General features: G+C 43.3%; 1 protein-coding gene across 1 annotated transcript in view; it reads left to right on the forward strand.

The window, feature by feature from the left end:
• The window catches only part of FOXK2 (forkhead box K2), a 278,943-nt gene that overhangs the window by 165,140 nt on the left and 92,400 nt on the right, over positions 1-21,403 (forward strand). The window contains exons 3-4 of the mRNA XM_085616785.1: positions 7,097-7,244; positions 10,121-10,267. Of these exons, the coding sequence (XP_085472911.1) occupies positions 7,097-7,244; positions 10,121-10,267 (295 nt within the window). The remainder of the gene's footprint in view (positions 1-7,096; positions 7,245-10,120; positions 10,268-21,403) is intronic.

Raw genomic sequence — 21,403 nt, forward strand, 5'->3', positions numbered from 1 at the left:
GTTTTTAACAACCAGCTGGGGTTCATGCGTATTGTTCACAGTCAAGGGTTTCCGCAATAGCCTGGGCACGGTAAACAGCGTTTACCACGAATCTTTTTCCCCGCAGGGAATCACAACGCGGTTGTTACAACGTACGCGTTGTGATTCCGCATACCATTACTCCGCAAGTCGGAACAACGACTTGGGGGTGCTGGATTTAAAATCCAACACCTTCCCTATTGTCCGCACAGACTGGAGTTGGAATAGTAAATTATACTATTCCAACATCCAGCGCCGCCCACCCACTCCCCCAACCCCCTCCACCCCCCCCCCCCCCTCGCAAGTCGTTGTTCCGACTTGCGGAGTAATGGTATGCGGAATCACAACGCCGTCATTGTAACAACCGCGTTGTGATTCCCTGCGGGATAACATACATTCGCCTGGCACATGTGCATGGTACATGCAATGCAGAGGGAGTCATGGAGCCAGACATATGCATGAAGGCCCTCTTGGCGGTGCTCGCCCGCTGCGCCTTGGCATCTCTTCCTGAAGCGTGTCTCCTGGGACAGCAGTTAGCGAGGTTACACGTTAATTTGTTGCTTACTGTCAAATACGATACACATGCATATTAAATTAGTATATTGGGGGCCCTCTTCACACTCGCAAATTCTACAGCTATTCGTGGCTTGAAAGGATTTTCTTTCATTCCTGTTACCAGCACAGACCCACGAATCTGCCATGCAGCAGCTGCGCAGGCATGCGAGGGGGAATAACGGGCTTGGGTGAGAAGCAGCAAATGTCAATTTTCAACCGCTCGTAAAGCGACACACTCGTATGAAACAACAAGCATTGGCCGTGCGGCCATAAAAGTAACGTGGCCGCGTGGCCGTGAAAGCCAAAGTGATCGCGGGGACGCGCTCTGTGGTGGGGGAGGGATGGAGCGAGGCGCACTGTAAGGGTGCCGCAAGGAAGGCCAGATGGCGGCTGTGCGTGTGCTCGCGCACGTAACCACAAGCTTGAGGCCAGCAAAAGCGCGTGGTCGGACTTTTAAAAGCCCACTTACTAAATGTCTCGTCAGAGCAGCGCATGCGCTGGCTCAGGTGAGACCTACAAACAGGGGTGTTTTCTTTACTTAAAACGGGATTTAAGGGATATTTTGAACAATATCCAGGCTCTCATAGGAGGATTACCTCCCAAAAATGTTTTCCCATATCAACGGAGAAAACGGGCAATAAGCCATCAGAAATCATTAGGGCTCACAGAAATACACGCCCTTTTTGTTCATCGCAAACAGTAAATATCTGGCCACAACACTTTTAACGCGGCACCAGATGCAAAAGTTTTCTAGGCAAAGGGACGGAGGGGGTCATAAACACCCCCCACTTCAAAAGCAAACACAAGGAATTCTTTGGGTCGAGCAAAGGGACCCAATAAAACTTGCGCTTATCTCAAGCAAGTGCATTCCTCAAACGCTCTCTGAAAACAGGCAGAGCCAGAGGAGTGAGGCCCCAGCAACAACACAGGTCATTTGTTGGCTATTTCCAGGGCTCTCATACATATTAAAACACGCACTAACAAGGAGGACAAAATGCAGCAGTTGGCATTCTCTATAGCCGTCCAAACATACAATTTCACTGCAAAGCATTTAATGTTTATAAAGCAACAGTTCACACCTACCCTATCCTGGTGCCTCAAACACGCACTAACACGTGTGCCAGTGCTACATTTACCACCTTAAAAGAAAAGCAACTGCCTTACAACCATTTTGCATAGGAAGTAAACCAAGAAGGGTACAAAACAAGTACAATATTTATGCAAGCAACTTATTTTTCATTAGAACGCAAAATATTTATAAACAGCTGATTCTACATAACACATGGCACACACAGTTAAAAACGTATGGCCCTAAATAACATATAGGTGCAAGTATTATTTTTTTTTTAGTTTGAGTCACATCTGCCATGAGGCGTTTCTGCCGTTGTCAGCCTTCATCACATGACAATGGTGCAAATGGTGATCATTTCTTTTAAAGTGACAAGTACTCCACACATGGGTAATAGACATGGTAAAAAGACTGTCCTACTTTGTATATTATGCATAATACATGGCTGAATCTGCCTTAGATTGCATCACATTGATATTTCCATAAACATATAGGTATTTATGGATTATAGATATTTCCCTTATTAACATTGATTCATGTTCACATCATTTTACTGCATAACATAGTGCAATTCCAATAATGCTCCATTTGCTTACAAATCATTAGCCATATGTGTAGATGAAATAAATGAAGAATTATTTTCGTTTTTTCATTTTTACCTCTAATCCTTCCCAGCCAAGATTTCCCCCCAAATTCATTTCTTTAAAGTGACATGGTCAAACTAAATACTGGGTATGGTCAATACGTATATTTAATGGATCTTAATGCTTGTATAAATACTTTTTATCTTCTCCCTTTGTGGATTAGACCTCTATACTATACCTTCTGCATTCGGCTGATTTAGGACATCTCCCATACTCTGTAAAATTCATATATTCCAGTTAACATACATTACCAATCCTGTCATATTCATAACATATCCAGATAATAATGTGCAAAATTCCAAAGTGTGCATGTGCCTTCACATAAACAAATCCTTACCAGCCAGGATTTTATTAATGTGCATAGTATCTAAAGTGCTTAATTTGTGCAAATTGCATAAAAGTGCTTCAGCTGCAGATTAAATACATGAATTACAATTTAGTAAAGGTATATAATTCAATAACTCTTCGATTCATTCACCAAGCAGTTTAAAGTGCATGAGATTAATTCATATCCAGGTTTCCTGGTGGCTAAGGTGCTTATTTGTGGAAGATAAAACTAATTATAAACTTTCATTAACTTGTTATAAAATCATAATATAAACAACACATTTGTAAGCCTCTAAAATCCGATAAGTGTCTATTTGTGGATAACATTGAAAAAAATCTTCCAAAAGTTGTTATAAAAATCATAATATAAACACATTGGTAAGTCCCTAAAACCTTATGAGACATTTAAACCCGCAAATTCTTTCAGAGTTTTTCCATCATAGAGCAGTCTTCCCTACATCGTTGTAACGAAATAACCACAGTCTTTTAGCTATACAAACGAAGTGTTGTATTGGCAACTGTAAGAAATCTAACACTTGTAACAGATGTGCTAGGGAAGAAAATTGCATGCTGGTATGCTAAGCTGAAAGAGAGGAACCATCCATGTGTCGGAGCTAAAATAGTAAAAGTTAGCCGGGCATGCAAATGCTGGGGTATGGCAAACCTAAATCTGTTTTTCACATAAGAAAACACAGTGCAATGTCAATGAGTTGGTAGGGGATATTTGCTTGTGCTTTTCACCCCGAACAGCTGTTTAAAGCAAATTTAAATCAGCTTGATTTCAATAGTATCCAGACAGACACTGAAAATGATGTTTGCAATCGATACAGTTATTACGGCAGGTGATCAAAAAGCGCGCATGGATCCATTAAACAAAGAGCGGAATCTGCCTAGAATCTTCCAGGTTGCAACTAGTGGTCTGGATCTTGAAATCCTAGAATTTCAACACGTAAAATTGCCAGATGACTGCTTGAGGGTTGTTTTGGAGGCAAAAATACTATTCAAGATCTTACGCAGTAAAAGTACTGAAGCTTTTCCAGCTGGTGTTCAAAAGATTCCTTACAATAGCACCTTAGTTATCAGACTGTAATTGTAAGCTACCTACTATATTTATTAGATTGTGAAGTTGGCTTTGTATCACTAGAACGTCCTTCAGCTATTATTCCACACACAGAAGGAATTCATCAAAAGATATTCACAATACCAGTTATTAAAAGATTTCTCAAGGGCATACAAAAGTTATACCCTCCTCGTGCTGGTCCAGCATCAGAATTTACTTTAAGGTGTAACATGACCCATTGGAGCACCCATTAAACCTATGCGTAAATAAATTCCAAATTCTTAATATTAAGAGGAGCCTTTTGAGTGACTAAAACATCGCTAAGAAGATTGAGTAAGCAACAGACTTGATCTGTTCAGGAAAAATACATAAAGGTAAATTTGAGATGCAAACACACCCAAAGCTTGCTCCTAGGAGCGTTTTGCCATTTCATGTTATTCAAACTGTACAATTGCCCACTTTCTTTTGCTTTTACGAGATTCAACTAATTGTGTAGAAAGAGTTGCACATGTTATAGAAGACCTTTCGGTTATACTTTCCCAGAAACTAAAAGCATTATCATTTATGTTTTTTTAGGTCTCACCTAGGCGGCGCTTGCCCTGTCTCTTCAAGACCTGCTGTATTCAGGATATGTGTATAAATCTCTGCCTACGTTCCGCCCATCTTTTTAATTGGCTCCTGTCCCTGTCCTTTGTAAATGGAGGATTTTCATTGGTCATTAGGCTTTGTAGTCCCTCCTTAGTACCGCCTTGTCTCTTCTTGTAACATCCCATGAGGACACCCCCTGTTAAATGTGTTACGCCCTAGGTTTTAATTATAGCCTTAATGCACTATTTTCTTAAAGGCCTTAAGACAGGACACTCACGTGATCCTAAACTAAGTTGGCAGTGGTTACTTTACTCGCTAACACATCTCACATTTATATTAGACCTTCTATAAATTTCCCTTCATCAGCTCCAAATCGAGAATTAATATTAAAATTGTTTTGTCACATTTCAAAGCTACTAATTGTATACATGAACATAGCTAATTGTATGTACTCAGGGTACTGTCTTGCATGCAACGCTTTATGGGTAGGGTGGATTTTGCATGTGTGACCAAAAGTTTGATGCTCACTAGGGCCAGCTCGCGGTACTGCACCATATCTCACATTTATATTAGACCGTCTATAAATTTCCCTTTATCGACTCCACATAGAGTACAACCTAATCCCGAATTAATATAATTATTTTGTCACAATTCAAAGCTACTAATTGTATATATGGACATAGCTATTTGAATGTACTCGTGGTACTGTCTTGCATGCAATGCAGTATGGGTAGGGTCGATTTGCCATTTCTTCAAAGTTTGATGCTCACTAGGGACCTCTAGGAGCAGTTTGCGGTATTGCACCTAGACAAGCAGTGCTGGTGCCTTGCTCACTGGGAAGCTCTGGGAGCAGCTTGCCGTACTGCACTGAGACATACAATGCTGGTTACTGGCTCACTACGCAACCATTTGCAATGCACTAGGTCTCACATTACTGAAAGTATGAGCTATTGCATTATTATTTGCAACACCAATACCTCAAACTATCAGTAATGTGATACCTATTGCATTGCACATGCTAGTTTTATTATCTTTTTATTTCAAGAACAACCAGGTGGTAGAGCGGCTACCCTCCTGCAAACCGTGTGAGATATACCAGTCTGGAAACATTATGCACCTGGTGGGGGTCGCCCTTGAACTTAGAAGGGTTAGGGGAACATGTGACCTAGCTGCAGAGGGACATCAGCACCCTGTAACCAATGGCAGGGAAGTAGATCCTGGAATAAGCGCATAACCAGCGAGATGGGAGGAGATCGTTGTACGCCTCAGGAGAAGCCGAAGACACCATGCAAACGCTAGCAGACCGGGAAGCTGAAGACACTAAGCTGACGCCGGCTGCCACAGAACACAAAGAGACAGAATCTAGCAGGAGTAAGCCACCGTCTTCATAAACCGCTCAACCAAGTTCCTAGAGGCCCGTGTACTGGGAACACAGGGGAGGAGCGTGGATACGGAAGATGTCTCCGAGCCTCCCAACAGCCAAACCCCGCAAACCCGAGGTTTCTTTTAGAAGTCTCACCGCCTACTTTAAAGGCACGGTCCAGAGAGGGAAGTTTGTATTTCCAGGTAATATGAGCCGCTAATTCCCCAACAGTGCACACATCTATACAAAGACTTACCTGGTGAAGTGTAACAAGGTTTGCACAATATAGTACCCCTAAGAGGAATACATACGAGGACGTGGTGACGGGCACCAGATGTGCATGTCTCGGTGATACTACTTCACTAAACCCTCCCTTCCCCCCTAAAGCCAGTCCTAAACACTTACCTGTGGCTCTTTATTCACTTTGAAGGGGCATCCAAACGTACTGTTGGTCCTGGACTTCGAGAACCTAAAAGAAGGAAGAGGAGGAGACCGTTAAATAATGACTGGCAACTTAACAAAATAAAACAAGATATTTAACATTCCTGAAATTTGCCCGCTGACTTTACATATAGTCATCCAGATGCATGTGTACAAAACATTTTTTAGACATCCATTCACAATGGAAGGATATAGAACGGCAGTTTTAAAACATTTGTTTGATGCTGGTTATCCTATGCAGAGCATGTGAATCTAGAGTAAGTTCGCTCTCAAGAGTGTAAATACGTAGCTGTAACAACTTTGCAGTTACATTTTTTTAGATTCACGTGACCCTTTCACTTCCCTGGTGAAGGTGATATGGTGCTAGTTCAGAAGAAGAAAAAATAATTCACAGCTGAGTCATACAGACCCCTCCTGAGGTTGATGCCTTAAGTAAACTGTTTTGGAAGATACACTTCTGGGCCTAACCATTAGATGAAAGAATAATGCACAGCAAGGTTAAAGATCAAAACTTAACAAAACTGTTAAAAGCATGTAAATAATTTAGTTTCCAGCATTAGTATCATTTAAACATTCATAAGCAACCCTCTTTTCCCCAGTTTGTTGTCTCTGTTGGTTTGGCCTATGCTTTATTTGCTTATGTGAGTAATACTTGAAATCTAAACCTGGGAGGTGCTAGTGGGAGGGAACACTCAAAAGTCGCGAGAATACTGATGAGCTCGACTGACCAGCATAGCCAAATTGTTCGCTTTTGCTTAAAGACGTAACGTTCCATGTTTTTTTACCGGAGGATTCCTAGTTTACAATTCTAGAAAATGTAATTGTTGAAGAGCCACCTTTACAGGGTGTGTATGTAGCCATAGTTCGTGTTATCTTGTTGGTCATAATTGATTTCTTCTGTTTGCATTTTAATTGAAGTACCTCGTCAGTGTAGTCCTTCCTAAAAAGCTTCTTAGAATGTTCCCGTTTGATAGCTTAGTGATATAAGAGTAAAGCGTAAGGAACTAATGTTTTTTTTCTTTTTTCTGCAGCGCTGCCAACTCCTGCCCATCTAGCCCTCGTGGTGCAGGGTCTTCAGGTTACAAAATGGGTCGTGTAATCTCATCTGACCTAAATTTAATAGCAGACAATGTACAGTCAGAAAATGACAAGGAAGCTTCCGGTGGCGATAGTCCGAAGGTAATTATTTTTTTGTTTTCTCAAACTGCGTAGCGTAATTATAAATGCTTTGAGGTCATGGGAATTGAACTTTAGGTGTGGCAAATTTAGATTACTTACTGTGGCGCAGTTTTGAAGGATTGAGCCATAAGTATAGTAGCGTAGTGTAAATAGCATATAATCGCACAAAGGAACTACACACTCTGCGTGCCTCTATAGTTAGATGTAGAGGCTAGTAAGTATCTCATTGCGTTCTCCCGGCGGGAGTGGTGTTTATTCGCTGGACTTTGTGATTGTCTGCCTGTTTACATTCATCTGACCTGCTTGCAAGACATACAATAGCCATTTAATTAAATCTGTTGGCATAAATATTTTCAGTCGTTCTTCTGACATCCTTGGCTGTGCAGAAACTCTCCTGTAAGTCTCTAGAGCAGAGCTGGAGGAAAGAATATAAGGAAGGAGAGAAAAAGAGTAATAAACAAAGTCTCGCCATCTATAAGCAACTCCTATTTGAAGCAAAGAAAAAGTTCTTTATAAATCGAATTAATTCAGCAAAAAATTCTGCTAAAGAACTTTTTAAACTGTAGCGAGTCTGGCCTCCCCCAGCCAAACGAAAATTCATGCAAGTCAGGAACTATGCAATGATATCGCTAGGTTCTTTTTGAACAAGGTGGAGGTCATCTTCTCGGATTTTAGTCTCCCAAGCCCGGGAGGAGTTGTAGCTTTGATGGCGGTAAGGAGGCCAGCTGTGGACTCCTCCCTGGTCTTTGCCAAATTTGCGCCACAGTCTACAACTGACACTGAGAAGCTTCTCCTGTCCGCAATATCAGGCTCCCCCTATGATCCCTGTCCAGTCTTCGTGATCAAACGGGCCCCGGTTCCCGTGGCACTTTTACTTACCTCCCTGTTCAATGCAATGTTTGAAGCAGGGCACTTCCCTAGATCTTGGAAGCTTGCGTCTATATTGCCTCTGTTAAAGAAGCCCTGCTTGGACCCAAACGGGCCTAATAATTTTCGACCAATCTAACGCCTCCCATTACCTGCAAAATTGGTTGAGAAAACCATGAACTTGCAACTTAGCACCTTTCTACTTGAAATCCAAGTTTTAGATTCCACTCAATATGGGTTCAGAGAAGGGCACAGTACAGAATCCGCCCGTATAAAATCCACGGAAGAGATAAGGGAGGCCTTGGATAGGGGAAGTAAGGCTGCCCTAATTATGTTGGACTTGTCTGCGGCCTTTGAAATGGTCCATCATGATGTATTGATGGACCGTTTGTTGGCATGTTGGGTCCAAGGTAAAGCATGGAAGCTCCTGAATTCCTTTCTGATAGACGGATCCCAGTTTGTGGCAATGGGTGAATTTCATTCTAGAACTTTTTCTTTGCCTTGCGGAGTGCTACAGGGGTCTTTGCTTAGCCCTACTCTTTTCAATGTATATGTACCTTCCCTAGCTTTTTTAATTGGTTCCTTTGGCTTCAGCCTGACATCGTATGCAGACGACACACAAATTGTGGTGGCTCTGCGGCCGAGACAGGCAGCAGGAATCGAAAACTGGTTCCACGATTGTATTGCAGCAATCGGAAGGTGGATGTCACAAAACTGTCTGAAACTGAATTTAGGAAAGATGGCAATCATCTTATTTGGAAATTATCCCAACTTCTCGACCCCAAATTGGTGGCCAGAAGCTATGGGGGCTCTTCCTATTCCTACCAGGAAAGTAAAAAACCTAGTAGTCATAATTGAGGATAAACTCAACTTTGGTGACCAGATCAATGCAGTGGACCAACTACCTCCTATGCAATCAGAATGATTAAGAAAATTCTCCCCTTCCTTGTAACAGCCTTTATTTAAACATACAGCAACATTTTTTGAATAAATTGCAACTGTTGCAAAATGCGGCAGCAAGGTTGCTTACTGGCACACCAAAAGTTTCCCTTATTACTAAGGAAATCAAAAAACTTAATTGGTTGCCGGTTAGGAAACGGGTGCGTTTTAAAGCTCTATGCACCGTTTACAAGGCACAGGCCCAGACTACTTGAAATGGCAAATGCGTTGGTACCTACCCAGAAAAACGCTTCGCTTCTATGGAGCCAAGTTGATGATCGTACCACCCATTAAAAAAGCCTCATGGGGTGGGAGAAGATTGTTTGTTCAGCAAAAGCCTGGAATGACCTTCCCCTATATTTATGAAATGCCATCGACCTTACGTTTTGGAGGGGATTGAAAAACCTGACTTTTTAACCTGTAACGTTGCCTACTATTTTAATTGCTCAGAGAATAGTGGGTTGCGCCATGACATCCTGGGGTAATTGCCGCGCTTTAGAAATACCTATAACATAACAAGCACTACGTTTAAATCTGATAGATAAAATGAATCCATAACTTGTAAAATGTGAATTGTGTAATGTACTGCTGAATTAATTTCATTTTTATACTATATTTCAAAGTGATGTGAAACTAGAGCTAAGAACCATTTTAGCGCGTCAAGCATTAAGACGAGAGAATATTGCGTGGGAGTGGTAATTGTGCATTTTGCGACATATATTATTTTTATTGCTCTCTTTTGTGTGGTTATTTTGTGCCCTTATTTAGAAATGGTACTTGTGTACAAAATATAATGAACACCTTTAGCATCTAAATAAAAATCAACATTGCCAGTTTTTATTGTGCTTTACCGACTTTTCACACATTAAGATTTTTCCTGTACCCTGGTTTGTTTGCATGTTATTTATGCTTTTAGTGCAGGATTCCAAAAATAGTTCACTGATGCTTTCATAATTTCCATATCCTCTCACATTTTCACGCTTGATTTGTTTGAACTAGTTGTAAATGTTTAGCCGTACATTTGAGTGAACTTTTCATATTTGTTTAACGATTTGCCTTTTTTTATTCAGGATGATTCAAAACCTCCATATTCCTATGCACAATTAATTGTACAAGCAATTACAATGGCACCCGATAAACAGCTTACCTTAAATGGAATCTATACGCACATAACTAAAAACTATCCATACTACAGAACAGCAGACAAAGGCTGGCAGGTAAACAGAGTGTTTAATTATCTTCTAATCAATTGTTTCATTGATATAAATGGAGTCTCCTACTCCAGAACTATGTTTTCATCGACATTGTTCATCTTACTACCATTAATAACAGTCAGTCATAGGAACAAGTCACCATACAGTGTGTTGTCGCAACTTGATCTATGGTTACTTTGTTGTATTAGTTCAAACATCAATCAATCAATCAATCAATCAGTGACACTTGTAAAGCGCGCTACATACCTGTAGGGTCTCAAGGCGCTGGGGGGGGGGAGGGGGGGGTGCCGCTACTGCTCGAACAGCCAGGTCTTCAGCTTCTTCCTGAAGGAGAGGTGGTCTTGGGTCAGGCGCAGGTCGGTAGGGAGGGAGTTCCAGGTCTTGGCGGCCAGGTAGGAGAAGGACCTTCCTCCTGTAGTCGCTCTTCGGATGCGGGGGACGGCGGCGAGGGCGTGGTTGGCTGATCGGAGGTGGCGTTTGGGAGCGTGGAAGTTGACTCGGCTGTTGAGGTAGCTCGGGCCTTGGTCGTGTAGGGCTTTGTGTGCGTGGGTGAGGAGGCGGAAGGTGATTCTTTTGTTGACGGGGAGCCAGTGAAGGTCTCTCAGATGTCCGGAGATGTGGCTGGTTCGTGGGATGTCGAGGATGAGTCTGGCTGAGGCGTTCTGGATCCGCTGGAGTCTCTTCTGGAGCTTGGCGGTGGTACCGGCGTAGAGTGCGTTGCCGTAGTCCAGTCGGCTGGTGACGAGGGCCTGGGTGACGGTCTTCCTGGTCTCGGTGGGGATCCACCAGAAGATCTTCCGTAGCATGCGTAGGATGTTGAAGCACGCCGAGGAGACGTTGTTGACTTGCCTGGTCATGGAGAGGGAGGAGTCCAGGAGGAAGCCCAGGTTGCGTGCATGGTCCGTCGGTTTGGGTGCGGTGCCACACACCAGCTCTTGCAAAAACACCCCTGCGTACCTCATACTTAGTCCCATTATTGTGCTGTTCTCTGTGATTTCGAATTTCTAACTGCTGTCAAAAATATATTTTGCTGTAGATTGGTTCGTTTAAGGTTGTATGGACTGCAGGTCCAGTTGTCATAAAATTGGCAATTACATTTTTAGCCTTATGCAAGTATAAGAGCAACTTTTGTGGTTCTTGTCCACAAGAAATTATGTTCTTCGTCCTTCCTCACAGAAGTCAGATAGATCTGCTGCTTAATATGTCACCACTGGTATCATCAGAACATGCTATATGGCCTGCTTGCTATGTGTACCTCTGGGAAAGAATGTGAAAAACGGCAACGGAGTCTCGTCCGCTTTTGCTCCAACCACTTTGCATCAGAAGGCCCTAACGTAAATTGACTTTCAAACCACTCTTAATGAGGTTTGTGGAGGGTGATGATACCTAGGATCAGCCCTCTTTTCTTGATACTAGTTCTGTTTGGATCCATTTGCCTCAAAGGACCTAGGCACACAATCCACGTCCCCAAAAACAGACAGTTGCTGTAATGTCTTCTACAAAAAAAGGAAATAAAGATGACCGATCTTAAACACAAACTCTAAACAGTTCTGTGTCTGTCTTGACCAATATAGGACTGTCCGAAAATTCTATCATAATCTCTGGAAGCAGTATGTTCTTCCTCTTGCCTGGCCCTCTTTAAACTGCTTTAGCAGACCTCTGTGACTGCCTGGGGGCGTTTGTCTGCATAAGAGCACACACTGGTTCTGTGAGACTTCATTTTATTCATGCAGATGTTCACCCTGATAATATTGGCTTAAGAGCTGCATGCTCAAGAGTCTCCAGTGGATAATCAGTGCTGCAAGATACCACGAGGTTTACTTCGAAAACATGCTCTTATCCTCTCTCTTGATAATCTGGATGGAAATGGTAGCTTCAAGTCTTCTTTGGTATTCTTCCTTTATTTCCCTATGATGTGAGCAATTATGTGTGGGCATTAAGAGCGTTTCTCTTTTGTCTTCAGTTGCATGTTAATGTTTATGATGCTGAGTGAAGGCATGGAATAGCTGGTGGGAGATCTCAGAAAGCGTGCATGCCTATGCTCGGAACATAACAGACAGTGCCAGAGTGCTAAGATGCCACGTTGTTGTCAATTGTACAGTACACAAATGTTGTATAGCAATCACAATTCTAAACACTTGGGTAATTTGAGATAGACAGCAGCTACAAATATGGGAGGGACTCCATAGGTTTACAGATCTTATGGACTGGGATGTGACATCTAGTAATTACCAGTACCTGATATTAATTCAAGCATTCCATCCATCACTTTTTTTCGTTTTAAAAACCTAAGTACCGCAGGTGCGCCCAGACATAGGTTTCATGCTCACTGTGCCACCTCACTGCAGAGGCCCAGCAAGATAATTAGTTTTGTGTTGCTTGTGTTTCGGTTCAGAGACGACCTGGCTTAGCAGTTGGTGCTAGACTGTTGCTGTTTGAGTAGGAGTAATGCTGATTTGCACATGATGGGGTCTATTTGGAGGTGGCATTGTGGGCCACAATAGGATGTACTGTGATGTGGCCCAAATAATTACCAGTAGCTGAGATTAATTGAAGCGTTTCAGCCATCACTTTTTTTTCATTATGACACTCTGTGCCAAAGGTATGCCTAGATGCTGGAACGAAGTGGCTCAACCAAGCCAAAACTATTCTTGGGTTGCTTGTGCTCAGGTTACAAGAAGACCTGCGTTAGCATTACTAACTGGGCTATTAGTACAGGACCAACCAACTCTGATTTGCATATGGCTGGGTCTAATCTGTGGTGGCATTGTGGGCAAAACATAAAATGGACTGGGATATGGCCTAAGTATCCAGTAGCTGAGATTAATTAAAACATTCCATCCATCACTTTTTTGTATTTTTCTGTGTATTAAGAGGCCACATTGGCACTAGCAGCAGAGTACACCAATTTTAAATAACCAGAATTAAACATAACTTTGTCCGGACCACTTGTGCAAATATGAGAGGAATGCCACAGTTTTGCATATTTTTACCTCTTGAGATCTATACCAAGAATTTAATATTTCACCGAAGTTGTGCGGTGACTAGACATTTTGCCGATATTGTTATTCATCTTACCCACTTCCAAAATAATAAGATGTCAATGAACGTCTGTTGGTGATTGAGCCCTCCCTGTTTATAAGGCTAAATCTCCCACAATAAAGATATCAAATGTTACCCTATATATTGTATTCTGCATGCAAGGGTCCTTATTTTATCGAAGGTTTGTTTTTAATCTTAGTTCAATATTCGAAATGCCATACATTGTCTTCCTCCAACGCACATTACAGAACTTTTAAGGTGAAAAAACAATGTATAGTTTAATGACACATTGCTCACTGCATATTTAACAAGTTTGGGAGATAATAGTTTTCTTTAGTCAAATTCAGCCTTTCATAATGACAGTACAACTCTTAAGACCAGATCTAATGTTTAGCACCTCTCTTGCGCTTTCTGTCCCTCGGTTCTAAATTTTCAGTCTTTCAAAACAAATTTAATATTTTTCTGTGGTTTTGTAGAGTTCGAATTAAATCGGATTGTCTGTATTTAACTGTCATTTTCTTCTGTGTGCTCCACCCTAAAAGTTGGACATGGTAGCAGAACCTGCATCAGAGCCCTTTGAGATCTTTAGCTCCATGACTTCTGGATACTGAAACTGATACTGTGTTAAATGTCTGTTTTCTTTAGCCACTCCTAATGTTGTTCAGTGCAAAGCATAATGCTACAATAATGTCTTCTCCAACTTAAAACGTGATGGTTAGTTTTAAATTGCCCTCAATCAAACCAGGAAAAACATTATAAATAACAAAGCAAGTATTCTCTCAGGGCCGACCATCTTTTTCCAGGCAGTTCCCTTTTCTTTTGCCTGATGGAAGTAAGCAGGGATTCACTTGACTTGGTGTTTCCCCTTTTTCGGTCTCGCCTAAAACAGCGCTCATGTGCTGTCGCTTGCAATACATTTTGTTTACTGAATGGACTTGGAGCCCGCCCATTGCTTGATGGGCGTTGGCTTCATTGTCACTCTAATTTGCTAACTCCTAATTGGCTAGCACGTACCAGTTTCACTTCCTCTTCTTTCGTGTGCAGCATGGACCAAGTACTGATTGATTCATTTTGATTAGTGTCCTTCCACTGCTGGCTCTGTGATTGAGGTACTATTTTCTTTCTTCTTCCTGTTGTTGGCATTGCTTCTACAGTTGCCTGTGTTGCGTCCTCCCACCCGCCCACCCCTCATCTGTGTTGCTTCCTCCCACCCGCCCACCCCTCGTCTGTGTTGCTTCCTCCCACCCGCCCACCCCTCGTCTGTGTTGCTTCCTCCCACCCGCCCACCCCTCGTCTGCGTTGCTTCCTCCCACCCGCCCACCCCTCGTCTGCGTTGCTTCCTCCCACCCGCCCACCCCTCGTCTGCGTTGCTTCCTCCCACCCGCCCACCCCTCGTCTGCGTTGCTTCCTCCCACCCGCCCACCCCTCGTCTGCGTTGCTTCCTCCCACCCGCCCACCCCTCGTCTGCGTTGCTTCCGCCCACCCGCCCACCCCTCGTCTGCGTTGCTTCCGCCCACCCGCCCACCCCTCGTCTGCGTTGCTTCCGCCCACCCGCCCACCCCTCGTCTGTGTTGCTTCCGCCCACCCCTCTTCTGTGTTGCTTCCTCCCACCCGCCCACCCCTCTTCTGTGTTGCTTCCTCCCACCCGCCCACCCCTCTTCTGTGTGGCTTCCTCCCACCCGCCCACCCCTCTTCTGTGTTGCTTCCTCCCACCCGCCCACCCCTCTTCTGTGTTGCTTCCTCCCACCCGCCCACCCCTCTTCTGTGTTGCTTCCTCCCACCCGCCCACCCCTCTTCTGTGTTGCTTCCTCCCACCCGCCCACCCCTCTTCTGTGTTGCTTCCTCCCACCCGCCCACCCCTCTTCTCACCCGCCCACCCCTCTTCTGTGTTGCTTCCTCCCACCCGCCCACCCCTCTTCTGTGTTGCTTCCTCCCACCCGCCCACCCCTCTTCTGTGTTGCTTCCTCCCACCCGCCCACCCCTCTTCTGTGTTGCTTCCTCCCACCCGCCCACCCCTCTTCTGTGTTGCTTCCTCCCACCCCTCTTCCTCCCACCCGCCCACCCCTTTTCTGTGTTGCTTCCTCCCACCCGCCCACCCCTTTTCTGTGTTGCTTCCTCCCACCCGCCCACCCCTTTTCTGTGTTGCTTCCTCCCACCGCCCCACTCCTTGTCTGTCGCTTCCTCCTTGTCTGTGTTGCTTCCTCCTTGTCTGTGTCGCTTCCTCCTGGTCTGTGTCGCTTCTGCCCACCCCTTGTCTGTGTCGCTTCTGCCCACCCCTTGTCTGTGTCGCTTCCTGACATGGGCGTCTGTGCACGCCTTAACGAAACATTACTGCCTTGATGGGTAAGTCTGATGGGAATGGGTTTTTGTCAGTTTGGTGATGCAGGACATTTTGATGTGAGCCCATTCCAAAAGCTCCCACTTTTAAGAGTTACTGCTTTTGGATCTATTCTAAAGGTGTGGAATCTGCGGTCATAGGTATCCATCTGAAGAACAAGTACTTACACGTTGTAACACTGTTCGTTTTCATTGGGGTCCCCCGACTGGATTAGTGTACGGTGATCCCTTTTCTTCTCCAATACCTTCTCATTCGTCGTTTATTTTTTTGCCAACAAAGCAAAAGTTTGGACATTTTCCCCCAAAATTATGAGCCTCTTCCCTTGCTTTCTGACCCAGCGCCGGCGAAAAGAATTTGAAGATGGCTACCACGCACAGGAACTTGTCTAACCGCAGTTTCTTCACTTTCCTCCTGCCTCCCTTTAACGGAAAGTGGCCTACTTTTTCTTACCTCAATCAATCAATCAATCAAACATCCAAATCCGTTCTGGTACCTGGGGAGTATTCTAAAGATGGGAAATCTGCAGTTTGAATATCTATAAGAAGGAGCATTACTAAAGATAAGTAAATTGTTCTTTTGGATTCACATGCTGCTGCATTATTTCACCAGTGGCTGGGCCTAGAAAATCATGTTGAAAAATTAAGATAATTTCATCCTATAGAACTTAGTTCAGCTTCCAAAGTGGACACTGTTGAAAGACCTACTCTAAGGAAAACAACTGTGGTGTTAAAGCACATTCAGTATTTGACTGATCAAGTGCAAGAGGCACTGCTTGATTAGACATTTGGAAAATGTTGATCGGATTTGACTGAAAAGGAGCAAATACTTACCCAAAGATATAGTAAGGGCTCGAAATCGCACCAAAGTATTTGGAGATCCCTGATGAAAAATGTCGAAAGGGCCCTTGAGGTGTTAAAGAAGAGACGGTTAGAGGTAGAAATGTTGGTGCTTCTTCAACGAAAAAAGGAGTTTGAGACACTTAAAGAATACCGAATTCCTACAAAACCTTTCACGACTTCGGATGCTGATGAGGAAGAGAATACCCTTGAGGCACCGGCAACCCCGAACCTCACCAGGAGGAAGTCGAAGAAGAGCTCGACATCCCAGAACAGTATGCAACAGGAAGTTTCAAAGAAGAATGGGTCAACCTCGACACAGAGTCCAGAAGAGGAGGTTTGTACCTACCTCTCAAAAGCTGTGCCACTGGTTGACCTTGCCTTTTATAACAGCCGGGTCAAAAGAGACGCTGAAACTTTCGGGGTCCTTGTAGAGAAGAAAAACGGGAAACTCATGCTTTCTCCTACAGACATTGATGCCATCAACAAAAGGTAGCCAATACCTTCCAATGCTACCAGGGATGCTGCCAGGTATACTGGACCAGGGAAAAGAGACCTTTAAGGAGCCAACATCAACCAAAAGAGTCACATCAAGGGTAAAAAAGAAAAAAAGTACAGACCCTCCTCAAAAGACCCCAAATATGTACAGGGGAACACAGTGGCAGATCCCATCATTGTCACCACAACAAGGAGAAGGAGCAATTCTCATTCTTCCTCAAGTCCACCCCCGGAAAGGAAAAGTTGAAGGCTAGATATGGTGGGGACAGCAACACAATGGCATATCACCAATTCAGATGCTCTCCTCAACAGATATGGTCGCCTATAATGGGACGACATCAAGAAAATAATTAATAAACTCCCTGAAGATGACAAAAAGAGGAAAAAATCTAACGCCCAAGAGGGGAAGAACATCTCAAATACCCGTCTTCAGTCAGCCCTAGATGCAGCCGATTAAGCCAGCTGTCAAACGTGCACAGGAACTACTCTCAGAAGACATGCCTGGCTCAGAATTTCAGGCTTTAAATAAGAAGTACAAACAACTATAATTAATGAGCCTTTCACAGGAGACATTTTGTTTGGCAACGAGGTGGATGAGTCCTTACAACAAATCAAAAAGGACAATGAAACAGCGAAAGCAATGGGTGCTCTACAATACAGAGGCACCTTCAGAAGGGGAGGAAGCAACCTCAGAAAACCCTTAACTTTTTTCTGCAGAACAACAGCAGATACAAGGCAGCGGAGAGCAGTCCAGATACCAATCCTGGTAACTGATGAGGCAGCCTTTTTGTGGCAGAGGAAGAGCCAGAGGACAATCTCCTGGAGGGGGAAAGGCAGGCTCCAAGTGACGTGGATGCAAAAAAGCCCCCCACACAATACAAGCGGGAGGCAGAATAGTCTCACCACAATGGGAAAATATCACCACAGACAATTCTGTACTAAACGTGGTGCGCCACAGCTATTGTATAGAGCTAACAAGCATACCACCACCAAACCTCTCAAAGAAGAAAAAGTTTTAAAAAACAGAACTTTTCAAATTCAGGGAAGAGATGGCGGAGTTCTTACAAAAACAGTCAATAGAGAAGGTACCAACCAGGGAGCACAACAAAGGAATCTACTCCCCTTATTTCTTGGTACCAAAGCAAGTTCATAAATTGAGATCAATTTTAAAACTCAGATTCATAAACACATTAATTCACATGCAGCATTTAAAAATGACAACTTTACAAAAGGTAATTCCTCTCTTACAAAAAGGGGACTACATGACAACAATAGACATAAAAGATGCCTATCTACACATACCCATGAATCAAAGACACAAGAAGTACCTCCAATGCATGCACAAAGACACACACTACCAATTTGGAGTCTTACCTTTTGGAATGAAATCAGCATCAAGAGTTTTCAAAAAGTGCCTAGTGGCAGTGAAAAACACACTAAAGTGAGTGCCTCAAGAGTCCTCTGAAAGGACTCAATCCGGCTTTACGGATATCTTTGCAGAAGAAGGTACTTGGCTGTGCTGGCACGTCATGCTACCGGGTCTGAGCTTACCGAACATAATGGGGTGTGGATATTAAGCTGCTTATTAACATAGCACCTTCAATTATTGTTCTATGTTAATATAGGAGCAATAAGCGTGTTCCAAGAATCTCTGGGAGAACCAATTCCCTCCGACTTAGACTTTGATGTGATATTGCTGCCAATAAATACATAAACCCTGACAAAGTCCTTTCAGAGGATGAAACAAGTTGGCCGGACTGTTTCATTGATGTTTTGAAGAATAATAAAGAGAATTGTTTCAAGACTTCATACTATGGCCCAATGTTATTATGGTCTTAGAGAAGAGTATATTGGGATCAATACCATAGAATTATGTGTTCTTTGTGAAAGGAAGAGAAAAAAAAGAACAAGTTCTATAATACAATTGTTTTTGTCTGTTCAATTGTATTCATGGTTGTTGAGTAGTTTTATGCCTAGCTGCAGTGGCAGCATTCCTAAGAAGGAAGGAATCCACGTCTATCCTTATCTAGACGACAGGTTGGTAAAGGCAAACTTAAAACAAAAATGCCACAGACCCATTCAGAAGGACATCCCAACGCTGCAAAGGCTGGGTTCCTCCATAAACCTCAAGAAATCATCGCCAAACCCGGAACAGGAAAAAATTGTCCTTCGGGCAAGACTGAATTTCAAAGTGGCACAGGTGTACCCAACCCAAAGGAGGTTTCAAGCAATCAAGGTGCAAACTCGCCTCTACCAGAGGGGACAGTCCTTGACAGTGAAGATGTTTTTGAAACTAATGGGCATGATGACATCATGCATTCCCCTTATTACCCACGCACGTCTGCACATGTGTCCTCTTCAAGAATTGCTATGCAACAACTGGTCACAAACCCCCAGGAGTTGGGAAGATCTAGTGGTTGTAGCAGAAAAGGTACAGAAGAAGACACAATGGTGGGCATCCTAGAACTTAACACTAGACAGACCTGTCAAAACAACAATTCCTCAGTGACCATCACAACAAGAAAAAAGAATGCAACCCTAGCCTTTATAGCAAATGTTCCAATTGACGCTATGTGCTGCCCCTACATGGGCTTCCCTACACACGTTTGCCAAGCATTATTGTGTGGATATAAAAATGACAAAAGCACAGGTGGAACAGAAAGTACTTCAACACCTGTTCCTAAATTCTTTCACATCTCACCCCTAGTATCCCAAGAAGGGGTAAACTGGCAAATCTAATGCACAGCATATGAATCCATAACAGGATTATTACTGCAAAACAATGTGGTTTTTCTGGATTCACATGTGACCCACCGGCCTCCCCAGAGTTGAGGAAAGCAAACCGGAGGGAATATCATCACATAAAGGAAAGAAAATATACTTTAGTCAGGAAAAGTAAATAAATACCCTTAATCACAACAAGAAGGGGGGAAAAAATCAGAAGACTGCTACCCCACACAGGAACTTCTGGGATACCTTCTAACGTCACACAAGGGATGGACCTAGCACCAAAAGGTGGTTGACGCCCTCGGGAAAACAAGCATTTGCAATGCACTAGGTCTCGCAATTGCGTGACTTTGAGCTATTGGCATTGTAAATGACAATGCCTTTCATTTGTGTTTAAAAACCTGGAATAATAAAAGGCATTGTCCTTAACAATACCAATAAGTCAAAGTTTCCAAAATGCGATACCTATTGCATTTGCAAACGCAATGCTTGTAGTTTACAAGCGCCCCTCCTGAGCTTTCACGTTATATAAGTAAAAACAGAAGAAGCGCCAGTGTTTACCGGTCGATAGACTTACTGCTCAAAGCTGTGGCAGCGCCCGTGTTGATAATATGAAAGGGTGTGCCGGTCTTAAGTATTAACTTATTGCCGCAGCGCGGTGCATGTATTGATATTAAAGCGGGCGCTGTGCTGCAGCATAAAGTTTCATGAAGTTTGACAGTATTGCTTCTGTGTGAGTTAATGGAAAGAATCTCTTTATTGATTTTTGTAGTTTGATTAATTTCTTAGGGAGAAAATTGCATTTTTAGTTATTAATGTTCCTTGTAGGTTTGCTGTGCCTATCAGAAAAACATAGTCGGAATGCCGCCTCCAAATGTGTGAGAGAGGGCACACGACACCTCAGCGCCGGAAACCGTACCGCCCAAATCCATACTGTACTCTTTACCTTCAATAATAACCCTCAGAAGGGAAGACGCTTGTCTTTCACAAACCCCAATTCCTCACGCGAAAAAAAAAAAAAAGGTGGACGCTGCCTTGGTTTGACTAAAAAGAGCAAAAATGGTTTATAGCAGCATCAAGTGTTAGCCCAATATAGAGAAACTTCTTAAAAGGTTTACAAGAGCTGTATTTTGTCTGTGATTCCAATAGGCATGGCTGGATGGAGAGACGAAGAAGAGAGGGTGTGTTTTAAGATTATTCATGTGAGTAACAATTGCCTTTATGCATCTTAAAACGTTTTCGGGTGCAGCGACGCTGCGGACGGTCCTGCGGCTCCCTCTCTGGTTAAGAGCCTCGTGCTTGTTAAGAGGCCGAGAGAGACAAGCAAAAAAAAAAGTGCTCAGCAAGGTTTGCTACGTGCTGCAAAACAAGTATTTGCAATGTTTAAAACTGAGCGTGGCGCTGCTTCAAGGACACCACGCTCGGTTTCTTTTTTTGTGTTTTTTTTGTTTTTGTTTTTAGCTTTAACACTGAGCGTGGTGTCTCTTGTAAAAGGCAATAAAGTTTGTTTAAAAGAAAAAAAACACTGAGCGCGGTGTCCTTGAAGCGGGCGCTGCGCTCAGTGATAAAGTTAAAAAGAATGTAAAGAAACCGAGCACGGTGTCCTTGAAGCGGCGCCACGCTCAGATTTTTTTTTTTTTTTTTTTTTTTGGAAAACCTTTATTGACATTGCGAATAAAGACAAGTATGGGCCTACAA

Source organism: Triturus cristatus, chromosome 7, assembly GCF_964204655.1.
Source record: "Triturus cristatus chromosome 7, aTriCri1.1, whole genome shotgun sequence".
In the NCBI taxonomy this organism is placed as follows: domain Eukaryota; kingdom Metazoa; phylum Chordata; class Amphibia; order Caudata; family Salamandridae; genus Triturus; species Triturus cristatus.